The 19,564-nt window shown below is 43.3% G+C and overlaps 1 protein-coding gene across 2 annotated transcripts in view; it reads right to left on the reverse strand.

Moving 5' to 3' along the window:
* Window positions 1-4,127: 4,127 nt before the first annotated feature.
* CORO2B (coronin 2B) overlaps window positions 4,128-19,564 on the reverse strand; it is a 61,218-nt gene continuing 45,781 nt past the window's right edge. For both annotated transcript variants that reach the window (XM_075207562.1, XM_075207563.1), the window contains 11 exons: window positions 10,953-11,153; window positions 10,380-10,496; window positions 8,537-8,686; window positions 8,120-8,284; window positions 7,727-7,843; window positions 6,836-6,940; window positions 6,414-6,510; window positions 5,954-6,066; window positions 5,764-5,854; window positions 5,319-5,458; window positions 4,128-5,083 (listed from right to left, as the gene is read on the reverse strand). In XM_075207562.1, coding sequence (XP_075063663.1) covers window positions 4,952-5,083; window positions 5,319-5,458; window positions 5,764-5,854; window positions 5,954-6,066; window positions 6,414-6,510; window positions 6,836-6,940; window positions 7,727-7,843; window positions 8,120-8,284; window positions 8,537-8,686; window positions 10,380-10,496; window positions 10,953-11,153 — 1,428 coding nt within the window. In that variant the 3' untranslated portion in view covers window positions 4,128-4,951. The remainder of the gene's footprint in view (window positions 5,084-5,318; window positions 5,459-5,763; window positions 5,855-5,953; window positions 6,067-6,413; window positions 6,511-6,835; window positions 6,941-7,726; window positions 7,844-8,119; window positions 8,285-8,536; window positions 8,687-10,379; window positions 10,497-10,952; window positions 11,154-19,564) is intronic.

A 19,564-nucleotide genomic window follows, 5' to 3' on the forward strand; every position in this document is an offset into this window, starting at 1 on the left:
CTCTTGATCCCATCCCCTCTCACCTCCTTCGCTCTCTCTCTCCCACTGCCTGCTCCTACCTCGCACACCTTTTCAACCTATCACTCTCCTTTGGTGTAGTACCCTCCTCATTTAAACATGCCCTCATCTCTCCCATCCTAAAAATCCCAATCTAGACCCCACCTCTCTCGCCAATTATCACCCTATCTCACTTCTCCCCTATGCCTCCAAATTACTTGAGCAGATTGTCTGCAGTCGCCTCATCAGATACCTCTCAGACAATTCCCTCCTCGACCCTCTTGAATTCGGTTACCGCCCCTCCACTCCACCGAAACTGCCCTGGCCAAAGTTACTAATGATCTTCTATCAGCCAAATCCAGGGGTCACTTCTCCTTACTCACCCTCCTCGACCTCTCCGCGGCCTTTGACACCGTGGACCACCCCCTCCATCTGCAAACTCTTGTCTCTCTCGGCCTCTCTGGTTCAGTCCACGCCTGGTTCTGCTCATGCCTCGCCAACCGCTCCTTCTATGTCGCCACGTCTGGCTCTTACTCCACCTCCTCTCCTCTCCCGATAGGAGTCCCTCAGGGCTCTGTTCTCGCCCCCTACTCTTTTTACTCTATACTTCCTCCCTCAGTGCTCTCATTTCCTCCTTCGGTCTTCAGTGTCACCTTTATGCTGACGTCATTCAACTCTACATCTCTTCTCCTGATCTCTCTTCCACCCTCCTCTCTCGTGTATCTGACTGCCTCTCTGCCATCTCCTCCTGGATGTCCTTGCGCTTTCTCAAAATTAATATCTCTAAAACTGAACTCATTGTCTTTCCTCCCTCCAGACCCCCCTCCCACCATGACCTCTCTATCATTGTTAATAACACAACCACCTCCTCTGTCACCCAACTCCGCTGCCTGGGTGTCACCCTTGACTCCTCTCTCTTTTGCCCCCCAGTCCAATCCCTTCCCCAGCCTGTCGCTTCCAACTGCGCAACATCGCCCGCATTCAGCCCTTTCTCTCAGAGGATGCCAGAAAAATAAATCATCCACGCACTCATCATCTCCCGCCTTGACTACTGCAACCTCCTCACTGGCTTCCCCCTCTCCCATCTCGCCACCCTCAGCTCTGTACTCAATGCGGCTGCAAGACTCATCCTTCTCTCACGCCGCTCCTCCTCTGCCTCCCGTCTCTGCCATGCCTTACACTGGCTCCCCTTCCCCTACAGAATTGTTTTCAAACTCCTTACCACCACTTACAAAGCTCACTCCCAGTCTACTGCCCCCTATATCTCTAACCTCCTCACCATTCACACTCCTGCCCACTCCCTGCGCTCGGCCAATGACCGTCGCCTCTCCACTCTGATCACCTCTTCCCACTCCAGAATCCAAGACTTCTCCTGTGCTGCCATCTACACTGGAATGACCTCCCTAGCTCCATCTGTCTCTCACCCAATCTGTGCTCCTTCAAACGGGCACTTAACACTCACCTGTTCCTCAAAGCCTACCAACCATCCACTTAATCCCTCATCTCTGCTCGTCCTCCCCTCTCTCCCCTGGCCCCTCTTTTCTCTCCCCCTTGCTTCACTGGCTCCCTTTGTGCCTGATTTTGTTTACCTTCCCTTAGGATGTAAGCTCGTATGAGCAGGGCCCCTCTTCCCTCCTGTCTCCTTACCTGTTCTTCCGCTCCATCTTTACTGCATTTGCCTGCCCGGAGTTTTGGTACTTTGTGTTTATTGTTCTGTACTGTTTCACCCTGTATAGTCTACTGTTTGTACTGTGTACGACGCTGCGGAAACCTTGTGGCCCCTAACAAATAAACAATAATAATAATAAACCTTATTTAGGTAGGTTTTAGCTCAGTAGATGTTAAGTTTCAATCTGCTCTATATGACTGCAAAACCATATCAGTAAACTCACATTGTTTCACCTCTGACACTTGTATCTGCTTATTGGGTTGAAGCGGTTGGACTAGTCCCAGCTTATCATCTAATTTAATGCCACTAGCCAGTGGAGACTGAAACAGCGGCATTCTGATCCCTCACATGATGCTTACATCAGTTCATTGCTGCCCCCATCAGGCAGGAATGTCCACTGCTTCAATGGCTCATGGCTCATCACAATAGGTATACGTAACTAAACTAAGGATATTCCAATGTTTATATTATCTATGAATCATTTTTAGAACTACAGTCTGGAAACAGTATCTTCAGAATGCAGTCATGGCAATTAGGTATTGGCATATATAAGTGGTGCAAAGGAGAAAGGTAGTGTTGCCCCTAGCAACCAGAATTTGTTCTGCTTTCATTAGCAGTAGAAAAATGTCTGATTACCTGCTATGTACAAATCACCTTCAGAAATGTACCCCATTATTTTGCCCATTACGCTGATAAACTCTGGTGACAGATTCTATTGTTTTGTTTTAATCTTCCAGGTAATAAATAGGTATTTTATAATGATGTCTGATTTACTCAGCTATTGGTGGTTGTCATGGGGATGTTTTTTTAAAGTGTTTTGTATGGTGAGTAAAACATGGTATGGAGAATACTTTAATTATTTTTTATTTTTGTAAAAGTTATATGTAAACAAAATGTCTACTTTAGCATGTATTACTGCATTAACGATTTATTTATTGGTCTAAGTTAGTTACTGGTGATGTGGGATGGTGCTTCATAGCGGCATTCAGTAAGCAACTAAACAGCTTTTCTGACTTTCATCCCCATGTAAGTCAATACAAATCATCCTTCTCTTTTGGGTTTATTTCCACCGTAATATCAGGCAATTATCAGGTAAGTGTTCTAGCTAAGCAGATTCCTGTTTCTATTCTCTGATGAGAGAATGGAGACAGGAATCTGCTTAGCTAGAACACTTACATGGTAGCAAGCAGGCCGGGTGCCATAGTGAGCAGGACCAGCAGTGCTGTGACTCAACAATCTCTCTTTAGGCCACTAGGTATTATTATTATCCTTTGCTAAAATAGTGACAACTTAGTACACAGCACTTTATATGGAATGTCCACATCAGTTGCTGCCCTAGTGGAGCTTACATTCTAAGTTCTTTAGCATGCAAACATGCACACACTATGCCTCCCAACTGTCCCGATTTAGGTGGCACAGTCCCAATTTCAGAACAGTTTTGTCTCGCAGGTGGGAAATGTGGGAGGTATTTCTTATTCTCTGCATGGCAGAATAGTGGAGAATGGGTGCGTACAGCAATGTTGATGTTTAGAGGGGAGGACAGTAAAGGTCAGCCTAGCGCTTCATAAGTGCTAGGCACGCTCTTGGATGTATGTGGCCACACCTCCATTGTTAACCTACCGGCATGCCTTTTGGACTGTAGGAGGAAACATGTGAACTCTGGGAGAACATATAAAGTCCATTCAGATTGTGCCCTGGTTGGAATTGAACCCATGGTTCCATCCAGTAGTAATGTGTACATTAGACATGCTACTATAACATGTTTTCTTCTGTTTGTCTTTATAAAAGGGAATCTTCATACTTGCACTGTTGAATGTTTTTTTCCCTCATGTTCTTTTTACTTTTATAGTTGCTTTTGTGGTCCATAATGTCTGTATTCACCGGTTTCGTTACAGCACTTGGTAACACACACTATAATTTGTGAAATAGGACGACCTAAAAGAATCCTGTGTTAACCGGGCGTAAAGAGTTCAATCAGACCTTCTATGTAGATAAATAGCTGTTGATTTGCACTAGAAACAATAGTGAAAGCACCTTCAGAACAACCCCAAATTCAGATCAGGTAGGCAGAAGAGGCAAATGCCTTCAGTGCTATTAGGATTGGGGACACAAGTACAACACTAAATAATCATTTTTTAAACTATCGCAGGTGTCTTAATATATGATGTCTATACCTGGTCATCCCTGATATTCCATGACTTATGTCTTTTATGGCTGTTAGAAAGCATAAAACAGCAACAATTTAGGCTGCTATGCTGCTACCATGCAATTGTAACACGTGTATGTGTGAAGGCCAAGTAAATGTGTGCAACTTAGTATCTTTGCCTTTTGTACCCAAACACCTTGTTCCTCCGCTGCCAATTCCTCAATATACATACTAAAAAATTGTGCAACTCCCGTAGTTTATATGACCAGTACAATTGCATTTTGTAAGAAAAAATAAAAAAAAATAAAGACAAACAACAGTTCTTAACTTTTATTTTCTGCAGCAGTTACAGATTGTTCCTTTAATAAAGGTTTATAGTCAGTTTAGAATGTTAATGATTTTAATGTGTCACTTTGCATAGGAAGTGATTGTTAGCAATAAATAAAAGGCCAACCAGCAAGTCAGGTCCGCCTGATTTAAAGTGCTCTGCTGGGAGTGAGAATAAAGGACTGACCAGCATGGGAATGGTGAAAAGCAGGAGAAACGAGAAAGTGTGACAGGGGAAGAAAGAATGGTGTTGAAAAATGTGTGGGTAGAAGAAAGATTGAGGGACAAGCTCCCTAGTGCTTTATTTCTTAATAGCATATCTGAAATATTCTGTACATTTCTTGTATGGCTTTATGATCATTTAAAACCCCTGATACATCTCCATAGTCTTGTGATTTAGATAAAAATGCTTTGCAAATCTTGCCCCAGGGCTTGTGAGAGGAGATGTAGCAGACGTTATTTGCCTTAGGAGGCCTCGTTTCATAATCCCCTCTCTTGACCTATGTGTCAGGTTCAAAACTAGGAATTGAACACAATCCATCTAAAAGGGATGTGTTAGGCTAGAGGTCTTCTATGGAAGCCCCAGGTTTAGTGCTGGAGGAGTTAGTTGCATTTGGTTATATATAGAGCCCCTGTTGGATAAAATGGGGATTTGGGTAATTAGTACAGATGTATACACATTCCCTTTAGGTACCTGTCATAGGCATTAGAGGGCCGGTTAGTCTATATACAGAAACCCCATGAGATCAGATACATGGAGAAATTATCTGTCCCTAGTACAATGCATGGTCTCTGTGGAGATGTTGGGAGCACTAGCCCTCTTTGGGACTATTCCTCAAATTTCGGAGCTCCAGTTCCAGCTGTCGGATAAGGAGGTCTCTCTGAGCCAGCAGCTCCTTCAGTCGTCTGATCTCATCCTGCTGCCGGTAGAACATGCGTAGCAGCTGCAGGGCACAGGTAAGTGGGCAGGTGAAGGGCACAATCAAAAAGCATAGGCAGTAAAGATACATGCAGAATGAAGATGTATTGACAATACTGTGTGTTGGGTGGTGCTGTGTTTAGCACAGGATTCTGTGGGTGCAAATACATAGCTGCACTTGGTTCAGGTTAGTAGAAGTGCAGAACAAAGGCTGTTATAAGTAGCAGCATGTACAGAAGAAAAACTAATTTTACACTCACTTCATTTTCAGTCCGAGGTGGCACATTTTCGAGAAGATCTATTCCATTTACCACCAGACTCTTCTTATCTCTCACTGGTGCTTTGAATGTGGCCTTGGATTCCTTCCGATAACCCTCTTTCAGGCTCATCAGCACAGGGTCTGATAAAAGTAGTATGATTACCTCTACTCATCTCATACCATCATTTTTGTGTAAAACATTCAGGGGTGGAAGGGCTTGTATACCTTTATATAGGCATAATGTAGACAAAAGGAGGAATGAAAAGGTGTAAATGCTAAACTGCATATAGCAAAGGGGACTCTCCATATAGCTGAACATATCAAATGGAATTTGACAGATTAAGCTATTATTAGGCATCTTTAAATGATGTGCCTCATCCCTTTACCCCAGGCCCAATATATACTCCACGCTATCCAGCTCTGATTGGTCCCTTCCCCAAGTTCACCTTTGTTGATGCCACTTAGCCACTCATGAGGATTCAGTGCCGGTTCTGTTCCTGGGGTCATGGGGTAAATGTCTTCCTGATACGTTTCTGACTGCAACAAGAAAACTTGTGTTACCCTGTGGGGGAAGCTCAGACATCCAGCCACCTAAATGAGCCATAGCACCCAGGACAGATAAGTATACAATCTCACCCTTCTTGGAACTATCATAGATATTGGCTCTATCAGATTCTTCAAGGTGACCAGCTTGTAAAAGCGGAAAATCTCACATGTTGAGACATCCAACCCATGCTTTGGCATCACTCCTGTAAGAAACAAACATCCAGTGTGAGCATCTCCGAATAGCAAGCAGTATATAAGCACCATCAGTTATTCATCTGATTCAATATTACGTATGGTGGGGATTTGTGTTCTCCTCACTGTATGGGACCCTTTACATTAGGTTGTTATGCTTTTTATGTATTTGCTCCATTCGGGTCACTAGCAATTGTGTTGTCACTTTTGTCACTATCAGGATCATTGGCTACACTAACCTGGACAATGCTCCATATGTGACAGGTGCTCAGGGGTTACAACACATCATTGCGCTTTGCAACACGTTATTAAATAATGCGTCTTTATCCACTCCCCATATTCCTATTGTGTGTCTCACCAAGTCCTTTCTGAGGTGCCGCAGAACGAAATTCCATGAGGTATGTCAGGAACGGCTTTTCCACTGTTATCTCATAATATCGAATGTTCCCGTCTCCCTTACATAGGAAAAAGGGATTGATAAATTCTAAGAGGTCTCCAGAAGAAGATAGAAACACAATGAATTGGAGGATGTTCATGAGATGAAGGAATGACGTTGAGCTATAATGTCAATTATTGGGACAAGATATTTGATAAAATGCTGATGCATCCTTTATCAAAATGAGTCTAAAATGCCATTAATCAAGGATTTTAAGTCACCATGGTGTACAAGATGTGTAAGAATCATATTAGCCTTGTAGCTGGCATCTATTGACAACACTGGAAAATGTTCAAAATGGAAATTTCTTTGAAAATAATAAACTAATATAGTACCGTGCATACCTTTCCTGCCAGATACAGCATGTGTGTGTCCATATCATAGAAGGGGAACAGCAGCCCTGATAAACCGTCTATCTCCTCGTCAACCAACGGCATCGACAAATCCTCCTGCATCCACCAGAGACAGTATAACAATGTAGTTGCATAGCCTCATATTGTGTGTGTGTGTGTGTGTGTGTGTATATATATATATATATATATATATATATATATATATTGTTTGTGTATTTGTATGTATATATATATATATATATACAAGTTAACCCGTGCATGATACTCATGCATTCTAGTCAAATCAAGCTACTTAAGGTGTTAAAAAGGTTCTTGTCATGCATTTGGGCCTAGCCCAGGCCTCCTCAGGGGAAGAGCGTTACTTCCCGACGCAAGCGCCCTTTTTTAACGTGGTTTTGTCCACATGTCACCACCTCATCATTTTTCTCCATCACCTCATCCTTCATCTTCATCGCCACATCCTTCATCAAGCTACTTAAGGTGTTAAAAACTCCCCACTGTCACCCCCGGCAACCACCAACCACTCCCAACTGTCACTTCTCCTTCAAGAAATATATAGGTCAGTGTATAACTCTGCCCAGCAGGTGGCGCTGCAGCTTGTTTTTTGTTTTTTTCACACACGCTACTAGGCATTTATATAGTAGATATTTGTCTGTGTGTGTGTGTGTGTGTTTTGATGAAGTAAAATGAACTTTCCTTGCATTCTCTGTAAGAAAAATGTTATTGAATTCCCAACAGAATGGGTAGAGCAAATACGCCAGGTAGGCTTCATATAATAACTCTACCAAGTGCTGTGTGTCACCTCCATTTCATTGGTACAGTCATGCTGGAGTGGGTGGCGTTTGTTGCTGTATCTTGTCCCACTACCACAGTTGTCCTCACCTGGTCCCACAATGCTATCTGCCTTGTGTTCCACCTGGAAACGCCTGTTGTAAGCAAACGCTTCATGTTCCCAAGAAAAACAACACGTGTAACCTTGTGGTTTTTACAGTTGGCTACCTAGGAAAAGAAGGTGGTAGATAAGTTGAGTTAATAATACTGTGCAGTTGGTCATTATAAAAAAGAGAGATTTGACAACAAAATCTTGAGACAAATCTTTAAAGCTTGGGACTGTTAGAAAAAAGGAATAGTTGACAATAATGTGGGAAAGGGCCACAGTTTAAAAGATGGGTACATAAGTAATTGGTAGTAAAAGTCATCCCATAAAGTGGTTGAAGTCTCTTTATGGGATGAATAAGATAAATCATAATAGAAAAGTTTCTGTTGACCGATTACCTGCAGTACTCGCCCTGAGCGAGGTTCCAGGACACGCAACTTCTTGTCTTTGCAGGTGGTGGCTAATAGACTTCCGTCCGTGTTAAAGGACATACAGAGGATGACGTCTGTGTGACAGTCTATCATCTTCACTGCCTCCCCGTCATCCAGATTCCAGATCAATATCTGTTTAGACAGCATAGAAGTTTCTTTATCAGCTAGCCAAAGACAAGTAGATTAAAAACCACTGGACATCCACAAATAGTGCCTGAATATACTATGAGTTAAATGTATTGGCCTCCTCATATGTCACAAAAACATTATATACATTTTCAAGAATTCTGATTCTTGCATAACGATATCTTAATCATGTTACCGGTAGCAACTAAGTGATACCTAAAGCTTTTTTCATATAAATAAATGTATCATTGTACTGACCTTGTAATCATAGCCTGCACTGAACAGTATATTGTTAGCTGTAGGATGCCACTCTATGAGTCCCACCCTTCGACTGTGACCGTATAGCTCCAACACTGCCTCAGTCATATTCCCCTTGAGCCCGTCATCTGGAATTTCCCATATCCGCACCTTAGGAGAGTAAGAAATATTAGTTTAATGTGTCTACATGTAGGGGTCACATGATACATAAAGTACTTGGGCCTGATTCATTAAGGATCTTAAATTAAGAGGTATCTTATTTCAGTCTCCTGGACAAAACCATGTTACAATGCAAGGGGTGCAAACTAGTTTTTGCACATAAGTTAAATACTGACTGTTTTTTCATGTAGCACACAAATATCAACTTTAAATTTCAGTGTACAAATAAGCTATCAAGTATTTGTGTGCTACATGAAAAAACAGTTAGTATTTAACTTATGTGGAAAACAGATAACTAGTTTGCACCCCTTGCATTGTAACATGCTTTTGTCCACGAGACTGAAATAAGATACCTGTTCATTTAAGATCCTTAATGAATCAGGCCCCTTGTTCCCAAAAACATAACAAGAGGCTACATATGTCTAAACTGGGTAGCTACTTAAACTACTTCAAAGCAGGATAGACACATAACACGTTGTAGGAAACTGACCTCTAACTGTAAATGTACCCACTATATTTATACCAAAGTAAGTACACATTCAGCGGGTTAAAGGTTGCTCACCTTATCTACTTATGTCAACATGGCATCAACTGCATTACATAGTGCATTGGGCCTGAAATTCTCCATCTTCATATATGACTATGATACATGGGGTTAAATTGATGCCACGAAAAACTTTTATATTTTAATGGTTAACTACACCATAAAAATCTGAAGTACAGATACAGTATGCATATGTGGTCACTGTCTCACATATCTATCTGGCCTGCCGTAAGAGCACATACTGTATATGCATCATAGATCAGCGGCATCACAGAGTGGTGACGTCTCTGATGTATCATCGTTATCTTTTATTTCTACATCTCTGACGTACTACGCAGCGATGTACATTGAGGGGATCATGACACAAATACATACAATGCCAGGAAACAGAAGGTAAAGATGGGGAACACTTGATACATATGGTAGCGTAATAAGAACTGTGGAGGCTGGTGGGGAAAGTGTGTGTGTGTGTGTGTGTGTGTGGCTATTGTAAGGCAGCAGTATTATCAGCTGCCAATAATAAATCAGTCATTGGTGACTGGCATTTCTGTGATGCCTCACTGTTGGAGTGAGGAGAGACAGCGGAACGCAGGCGGATGAAGTGAATTTATAGGCTGCAATCCCATGAGTTCAATTCCCGACCATGGCCTTATCTGTGTGGAGTTTGTATGTTCTCCCTGTGTTTGCGTGGGTTTCCTCCGGGTGCTCCGGTTTCCTCCCACACTCCAAAACGTACTAGTAAGTTAATTGGCTACTATCAAAATTGATCGTAGTCTCTCTGTCTGTCTGTCTGTCTGTCTGTGTGTGTATGTTAGGGAATTTAGACTGTAAGCTCCATTGGGGCAGGAACTGATGTGAATGAGTTCTCTGTACAGCGCTGCGGAATCAGTGGCGCTATATAAATAAATGGTGATGATGTTGATGAAAATAGCTGCCTCTACTGCGTGCAGGTCATGAGTGCACTTACATGTGACGGCCTCAATAATAATGAGGATCATTGCAATTTCACTATTTGTGCTGGAAGATGTGCAATATATCTTTTTTCAATACATATTATAAGTAGGAATTGATAACGTGTAATGACGCTAACTAATAATTAAATGACTACGTTATGCATTACTAATAGTTAGCATGACTTACCGAAGAGTCCTCTGAGCAGGAGGCGATGATATTCTCAATGAACGGGTTCCATTTAATATCCAGCACTGTGCCCTGGTGCCCGCACACCTTGGCGTAGTTGGGCTCAATGCGTCCAGTCTGGGGGAGGCACAGAATATGTCACAGGTGAATGTCCCACCATGCAGACCTGGGGGAGGAGGACAGACAGATACACCTGTCAGTAGCTCCTCCCTCCACCTGCCTACAGGCTTCTAAAGTACTCCCAAGTATTGCCCGCTGTTCTGTATCTGACAAACCATTGCAAACACTCATGTCAAAATGAAACCACTCCGTTCTGACTGTTGTATCCCTACACTACCGGATAATCCACCGGAACCTCACAAACACTGTACTCTACACAATTAATCAAATAATTCAATCTAACGAAAATATTCACTGTCAACTTGTACTGGGAGGGATGAATCATGTAAATCCTAAATCCCTTCAGTATTATTAACCCACCCAAAAGTCAAATAGACAGTTTCAAGGGTTTGGACAATTTGTCATTAAGGCTAGTACTTTTGAAAGACAAATACCAAGTGATAAGCCACTCACATGGTGAAGGGGGATTACCAGAAACGACCCTCCTCCTGCGCTCTCTGTGACAATCGCTAGGTACTTGGTGTTGACCGCACAGAAGGGGCTATCATGCACGTTCTTGGTGATGGGTACACATTCGTAACAGTTCTCTCGACTTGCGACTTTGCCATACACATTCCGGAATTTAGAGCTGCGATACTGTGGGCGCCATGACATCTGTAAGAGAACAAAAAAGGCACCTGTAACACCCCAAACACAGCTTGTTATTCACAAAATGTAGTTTTCATCATGTTTTATGCAATGTTTAGTTCATCCATGGCTTTCCAGCTGCTATGGGACAGTAAGTATCATCCTGTCATGTCAGCTGGTACATGTAGTTCAATAGCTTGTCTCCATTCCCCTCCACACATCATTACACTGCCTGCTGTACAGCTGTGATTATCTGTTTGTTCTATTCCCATGTACTTTAAAACTTTGCATATATAAGTCAATGTATTAAAATTTCAATTTATGGAAAGGTTTAATATTGGATGTAAAGTAGTTATGAAATGTGTGGCTCGACAACTGTTGATGAACTACAACTTCCAAGATTCTCTGTCTGTGATGTTTTGAGTTTGCAGAGAAATTCCCTGTACAGATTAAAATTTGCCTCTTGATTTGGTAATATTAGTTGCAATTTGCATTCATTGAAAAAACTGCAATTGCAACTGTATGTAAAGCAGAAAGTATCTTAGTATGCGTGCTGGTCGGCAACCGTAGCATATGTGCCCGCTTTACAGCTGGCATCGGCTGGGTACACATTACAGTGTTTTCAGCCAATTATCGGGTCCATCGAACGATAAACGACTGATTGGCCCCGATACAACAGTAGTGTGTACCCTGGAATGGTGATTGATTATCTTTCCAAAGTACATGAAATTGTTGATCGAAACTTTCAAACTGACTTGAGAATCTCGTTCAGCAATGGAAAGATGTGGTTCCATTTCTGCAGTGTGCACACACTCGCAGCCAGCAGTGTAGGCAGATCTCCATAGAGATTACAGAGTCACAATCTTTTCAGCCGATGGTTATAACAGATGAAGAGCACAGATCTGAAGGTAAATCTTGTAAAACATGTATAGTGTGTACACATGAATCGACATGCTGATCAGGACATTTTTTTTATCAGTCATTTTTAAAATTGTTATAGATAACACATAGGAAAAAAAATTTTGTATTGTGAACCCAGTCGTACACCACAGACACTCCCATCTTGCACACATGCTTTTAGCCATTTATTTTATTTGCAACAAACACATTTGCTGTTATGCATCAATAAAAAAAGTAAAAAAAAAAGGTAAACCGCTCTAATACAGCAGAAACAACTTACAGGAAAACTTAAACACGCACACAAAATCATAATATATTCCTCGAGTGTTAGGAGCCGCGGCGACCACGGGCACCGCCGTGACTCAGCTATTGCCCCGCTGAGCGTCCCGGCCGTCTCCTTAGTGACTGGGACGTCACTTCCGCCAGCTGGACCGACCGTTGCCAGGACAACGGCCGGACGCCGATTCCCTTCACAGCGCGCCCCGGCAAACAGGTCAGCCAGGCGCAGGCGCTGAAATCTCTCCAGCCTGTGGGCTGATTAATGTGGCTTTGATTAATTAATCCAGGCATGTGTATTGTTACAGGGCTTAGCCCTGATTGGTTGCTCTATGTATTTAAGGCAGTGAGGACTGATTCATACTGACGGTTATAGCGTTTCTGACCCAGTCTTGCTAACCTGCTCTTGTTTGTTGTACCCTGTCCTGTGGATACTCTGTTGGATTCTCTGTGTATGACCCCTGCCTGGATTTTGGACTCTGCCTGTTTGCTCGTGACCCTGACCCTTTGGCCTGTACCTTAGACTCCGCTACCTTGCCTGTGACTCTGACCTTTGGCGTGTTAATTGACTACCCTGCTCGCCTGTGACCCTTGACCTTGGCTATCGTTTGACTATCCGCTGCTTTCTACCAGTCTCCTGGCCTGCTGCTGTTGTCTGCATTACCAACCCACACTACATCTAGAGCTAAGTCCTGGGGGCATCTGAGTACCGGTGAGTGCAGCTAGCTCTAAGGGAAGGCGGCTGCTATAGGTGATAACCTCCGTCATCTAGTTCTGTGGGTTGGTGATCAAACCAGTAGCCTAACACCAAGCCTAACACCGAGCTATGAAGAAATCACCAGTCAGCGTAAGCAAAGCACTCACAAGAAGCCAATCACCAACAGTTTGTTAGTGCTGGGGGCCGCCATATTACCATCCATTATTTGCATCTGGCCGCGAAAATACGGCAGTCTCAGGTGCAGATGCATCTCTGTCCGGATCTGCTGCTGTTCACAATTGCACAAACGCGCCTTTATTGGGCCTATGTTTTTACGCCCCCTGCCCGCTTATCCAGGTGCAAGCAGGAGTAACTGACAGAATCACGCAAATCTGCATGGGCACATATGTAGGCAGCCACATTTTTGGGCATGTGCAGAGCGATTGCCAGCAAAATGCAGTACACAATCTCTTCCAGTACTTATCAGCCCCTACATATCTTGGTTGTCTCTTCTTGCTGAGAAAATGCTTAGCTCATTTTTAAGAGCTGCTTAGCTAAATGGAATCAATGTGAAATGCTAAACAAGCTCTCTGACATTTTTTGTATGAATGTGCCTACTTGGGCACATTCCATGGAGTCTATAACTTAATGTATCATTTTTCCTTGGGCTAATAATAATCATGATCAAGGTCACTTGAAACTGTACCCATTGCCTACACGCAATGGACGCAGCCATTTTTCAGTGCAGACCCAGCATTCCTGATAATGCAGTCTATCAGTTCACTGGGAACCTCATATTTCATTTACACATGTGTAGCCAAATTGAACAGACCCAGCCCTCTTTGGCCAGAGCTACACACTGACTGGAATCATAATCGCAGCCCAAAAGAGAATGAGAGGAATAACACCAAACTACTAAACAGAACATTTCGGTAATATATCAAAAATATTTTGACTTTTGACTTTTAGAATTGAAATCTGTGTTTTTTCAGCATATGCTGATTTGTCACCTTATTTCCTGTATAATGACTATACACTGCTAGTATATGAATATTACGCCTTCATATTACAGGGCTATATGTGATATTTATGCAGCTATAACCCTAACCCTGTGTGCCCTTTCTGGTTTATACCACACGCATTTTTGAGAACATGCTGTGCCGCAGGGGGAGGGGTGACAAAGGCTTTACTGTGTACTGCCCCCCACCCTCTTCTTATTACCCTTCCTACAATCTTCCTCACAATGAATGGCCCTCTCTCTCTCTCTGCAGCATCTCCCACTGACACAAAGCATTAACCATTTCCTGTATTGAAGTATGCCTCAATATGACCCTTGACCTTTCATCTCCACTATTTAAAAGACCACCCTAAATTTAGACAGGAAATCACTGCGCCTACATTTAACATATGTCCTATTTGTGTCACAGTCTTTACTGCGTCCTTCCTCATAGGTCTTGGACTGGTCTTCCTGTCAGTGACCTTCAGACAATGCTCCACAGAGCAGGCTGAAAGAAACACCACAGTGAAGCTGGGTACAGACCACAGATTTTACACCCGATTATCATGCCAATCACATGATAAAGGAACATTTGGTCAGATATTGCATTAGTGCGTACACTCCCATGATCATGTTTTATCCATACTTGCCTACTCTCACGGAATTTCCGGGAGGCCCCCAATGTTTGGGGGGGTCCTCCCGGACTCCCGAAAGAGTAGGCAAACCTCCTAGACCCTGTAAAATGCCGAAATTCTCGGGATTAAATAGCGGGGGGCGGGCTTAATCACGTCATTAAGCCCCACCCCCCCACTATTCAATAATTTTCTGTATTTTATAGTAGGGGCGAGGCTATAGTGACGTAACAACGTCATCACGCCCCTTTCTACCCTCTGTCACATGCTCTGTACTCCGTGGCCTAGTGGTTAGCACTTCTGCCTCACAGCGCTGGGGTCATGAGTTCAATTCCCTTATCTGTGTGGAGTTTGTATGTTCTCCCTGTGTTTGCGTGGGTTTCCTCCGGGTGCTCCGGTTTCCTCCCACACTCCAAAAACATACTAGTAGGTTAATTGGCTGCTATCAAAAATTGACCCTAGTCTCTCTCTCTCTCTTTGTCTGTCTGTGTGTGTGTATGTTAGGAAATTTAGACTGTAAGCTCCAATGGGGCAGGGACTGATGTGAATGAGTTCTCTGTACAGTGCTGCGGAATCAGTGGCGCTATATAAATAAATGGTGATGATGATGATGATGATCTCCCGGAGTACAGATGTAAAAAGTAGGCAAGTATGGTTTTATCGTACTTAAGCACATTGTATCATTTTATTTGATTTTATAAACTGACTAAAAATCACAATGAACAATGGAGCAATGTTGTTTCAATTCTGCAGTGTGTACACACTCACGACCAGCAGATCTCTATAGAGTGTGCAGAGTCACCATCTTTTAGCAGATGATTATGAGAGATGAAGATCACAGATCTGAAGGTAAATCATGTAGGTGAGTACACATGAATCTGCACAATCATCAGGACTTTCAGTCGTTGGTAAAATCGTTACAAAAATCGCATCTGCAGTAATTTTCTGTAGTGTGCACCCAGCTTACCACATACTTGTACATATCTTGGAAGAGATCCAAAGGTGGAAGGTGTCACACTTTTACACAGGGAATATCACTGGCTGGTATTAGCGCAACTAACCTGAGAGGCGCGGAGTCTAACACACCACCGGTGTTCACCAGGGACCCCCGCAAGGAGGTTTGGGGTTTGCTGCGTGTGATGTGCAGGTCGCGGTTCTCCCAGGAAGTCACCAGTGCAGTGATTAGAGGGTAGTCAGACAGGCCGAGTTGAAACCAAGGAAGCGAGGTACAACGGAGAGTAGACAAGAGTAGTCAGGGACGGTCCAAAGGTCAATTCCAGTGCGGGCAGCGAAGTACAAGGGATATACGGAAGAGAGGTCAAACAAGCCAAGGAGTAAAATACTCAGGAGGTCAGGAACAGTAATATAAACTAATTGCTGGAGCTGGTTAGAACCAATACTCTGGCACCCTAATGGTGCCAGAGTGGAGTTTAAATAGTGGCTGGCAGGAAGTCCTAAGGGAGAAGTTCCGGCGATCAGTCTCAGCTGATCGCCGGGAAGCGTCTGGGTTGCCGGGCAACCGAAGCGACGCATTGCACATGCGCGAGCGCCGCGATCATGTCCCGTTGCCTAGCAACGGGACGTCTCTTCCGGGCAGCGGTTGTCCGTCCCTGGCACCCAGCGGAGGTGCGGAGGCGGCACCTGACAGAAGGGAATACCGTCAATTCCCCCAGCCACAGATTTTTTACATTTTATTTTTTTGTGGGTGAAATGGTCAGCTAAGAACTCCACAGTGACCCCACCCATTCTATGATTAACTCCACCAGTGTTTCATAACCTGCTATTGTCAATGTTTCCTGACTAACTTCTGTACCTGGCACTCAGTGGTCCCAGAGGAAATTGCTTGTAGTAGAGATCACACAAATGATGAACAGAAGAAGACCACAGCTGGAGCCAGATAATGGACCCAGCCAGTTTAATGGGAGACATGCATACGAGCAGGGCCTGATCATCCACTAGGCTGCAGCAGGGCTGTAAGTAGGGCTGTACAAGACGGGTGACTGCCCAGGGCGCAGTGCTAAAGGGGGCGCAATTTATGACTATTATAGGTTCCTTTGGTTAAAATTGAAGGCATGGGGGGCGGCAGTTTTCTTTCTCGCCCCGGGCGCTCAAATTTTAAGTTACGGCGCTGGGCTGCAGCCTAGGGCGCAAGGCTTTAGGGGGTGGTAGAAACTGAAATTAATTTTAAAATATAAGAGAAGAGTTTTTATCCATAGTAAAATGACAACATGAAAGAAAAATGTAGTCATCCATTGGCGGGCAATTGAGAATAATAATAATGCTACAGGTCTATTAGCCTAGGGCGGCATGAACCCTTGATCAGTCCCTGTATACATATATACATGTTTTAGATAAAAGTAGTGGGAGACATAAGGCACAAACTTTAATACAGTATAATACCGAATTCAATATAAAATACTTTTACTAAGCTACAAGGCCATCAACAAAGCTGCACCAACATACATCTCCTCTCTTGTCTCAAAATATCTCCCAACTTGGCAACTCCGTTCTTCACAAGATCTGCGTCGCTCATCCACACTCATTACATCCTCCCATTCCCGGTTACAGGACTTTTTTCGGGCTGCACCCATTTTTATGGAATTCTCTCCCTCGCACAATAAGACTTTTCTCTAGTCTACAAGCTTTCAAGCGTTCTCTGAAAACCTACCTCTTCAGACAAGCTTATAATATTCCTCAACCACCCTCTTAACCTCACTACCTTACCCTATTATCACCCATTACACAATTTCACACAAGACAACTACCCCTTGACCAACATTGTTGTGTGACAGGATCATTTAGCCTATGAGTCACTTTTACCTTTGCAGCCTGGCTGGAGACCAAAATGTAAAATGTAGACTTAGCCTCATGTGTCAAACTCCCATTGTCCCATAGATTGTAAGCTTGCGAGCAGGGCTTTCTCACCTCTTTGTCTGTTTTACCCAGTTTGTTTATTAGTTTACTATGTTTGTCCCCAATTGTAAAGCGCTACGGAATATGTTGGTGCTATATAAAAAAAATGATGATGATGATACAGTGTTGCCTTTGTGTTGATTGAAGCAATATCAAGCCGTTCAACTGACTAGGAAATAGGGATATCACTGAGGTATGAAGCGCCTCATGCCTCAGTAATTATACTAGTCCTTAGTAAATTAAAAGCCGGTATTTTTGCTGTCTCAAATGCTTCTAAGCAAAGATAACACTTTAAAAGGAAAAGCTGCTTCTGCAAGCCAGCTCTTATGAATTATGTAGTACATCTGGAAATATTTAAAACATTTTATATCCTGCCAAGCTGTGAAAAGTTTTACATATATAATTGTGTGCGACATAAAAGGCACTTTCATGTAGCAACAAATACCATACCCCCAGTTTTTGTTTCTGCACAGTTGAGACTGTGTGTGCTTAATAACAAACAAAACAATGACTATTGTATGAGCAATTATTATTTGCAAATATCTAACTGCATCTAACTGTATGTGGTCTTGTCTCAAAACTTACAACTGTTTATTAATATAAGCTTTGCTGATCCTAAAATTGTAAGAAAAATAATATATATAAACTGGGACAGCAGGCAAGAGTCTGTTTATATAGAGCGTGATATTTATAAAACTGTAAAACCTTTCTTAGGTGAAAATCCCTTTCTACATATTTAAATGTATGACAGCACAAGCATAAGAGATATATATACAGGGCCGCTGAGAGGGGGGGCGGGTACTAATTACCCGGGCCCGGGCCCTCACTCTGGATTTTTTTTTTTTTTCGCGCAGCCGCGATCATGTGTGTATACAAATACTCACATGCTCACGTCGCTGGTGTCCCTCTTCCCCTCTCTGTTTGCAATGAATGTTGGGCGTGACGTCACGCCCGACATTCAGTGAAGAGCCGCGCACAGAAGAAGACAGAAGACAGAAAAGAGAAGAAAATAAAATAAAGATGAAAGAAAGCAATACAGAGGTAAGTGATAGAGGAGAAACGCAGAGAGGCACAGGGGGTTGAAGAAAGGGGGACAAAGGCAGCATGGCACAGGGGGATGAAGAAAGGGGGGACGAAGGCAGCATGGCACAGGGGGATGAAGAAAGGGGGGGTAAAGGCAGCATGGCACAGGGGGATGAAGAAAGGGGGGGTAAAGGCAGCATGGCACAGGGGGATGAAGAAAGGGGGGGTAAAGGCAGCATGGCATAGGGGGATGAAGAAAGGGGGGGGTAAAGGCAGCATGGCACAGGGGGATGAAGAAAGGGGGACAAAGGCAGCATGGCACAGGGGGATGAAGAAAGGGGGACAAAGGCAGCATGCAGAGGGGGATGAAGAAAGGGGGACAAAGGCAGCATGGCACAGGGGGATGAAGAAAGGGGGACAAAGGCAGCACAGGGGGATGAAGAAAGAGGCAAAGGCAGCATGGCACAGGGGGATGAATTCAGGGCCTAGCGCTTTTCCCCACCAGCCATGCCCCAATGATGCATAGCCACGCCCCCAATTGTTTGACCACACCAAATTTTAAGCGACGGCGCACAATGACAGAAAATCTGTTGTACAGTTTACCAGCAGTTAAACTTAAATCAGACCTGTAAATGTGCACTAGAGGTGGATGAAAATGCACAAAAATATTGTTTTGCAGCAGAATGGACCCTTGACCTGAATGCAGGCTTGGAGAGTGGGAGGTGTGTGTTATTTATTTTTTATTGATATGTAATGTTATTCTAATTAACACATAGTGACTAGAGATGTACACTGACCCCAGTGTTTTGGTTTTGGATCTGTATTTTTTTTTTCTTAACTTGCCAAAAAATGCTAAAATCACATAATTTGGCTCTTTTGTGGTCCTACATTATTATTAACCTCAATAACATTAATTTCCAGTCATTTCCAATCAAATTGGATGTCAAGCAACAAGAACACTGCTACCCCTCCTGTTTCTGTGTGAACAATGGCATTGAGC

Source organism: Mixophyes fleayi, chromosome 4 (assembly GCF_038048845.1).
Source record: "Mixophyes fleayi isolate aMixFle1 chromosome 4, aMixFle1.hap1, whole genome shotgun sequence".
NCBI lineage: Eukaryota > Metazoa > Chordata > Amphibia > Anura > Limnodynastidae > Mixophyes > Mixophyes fleayi.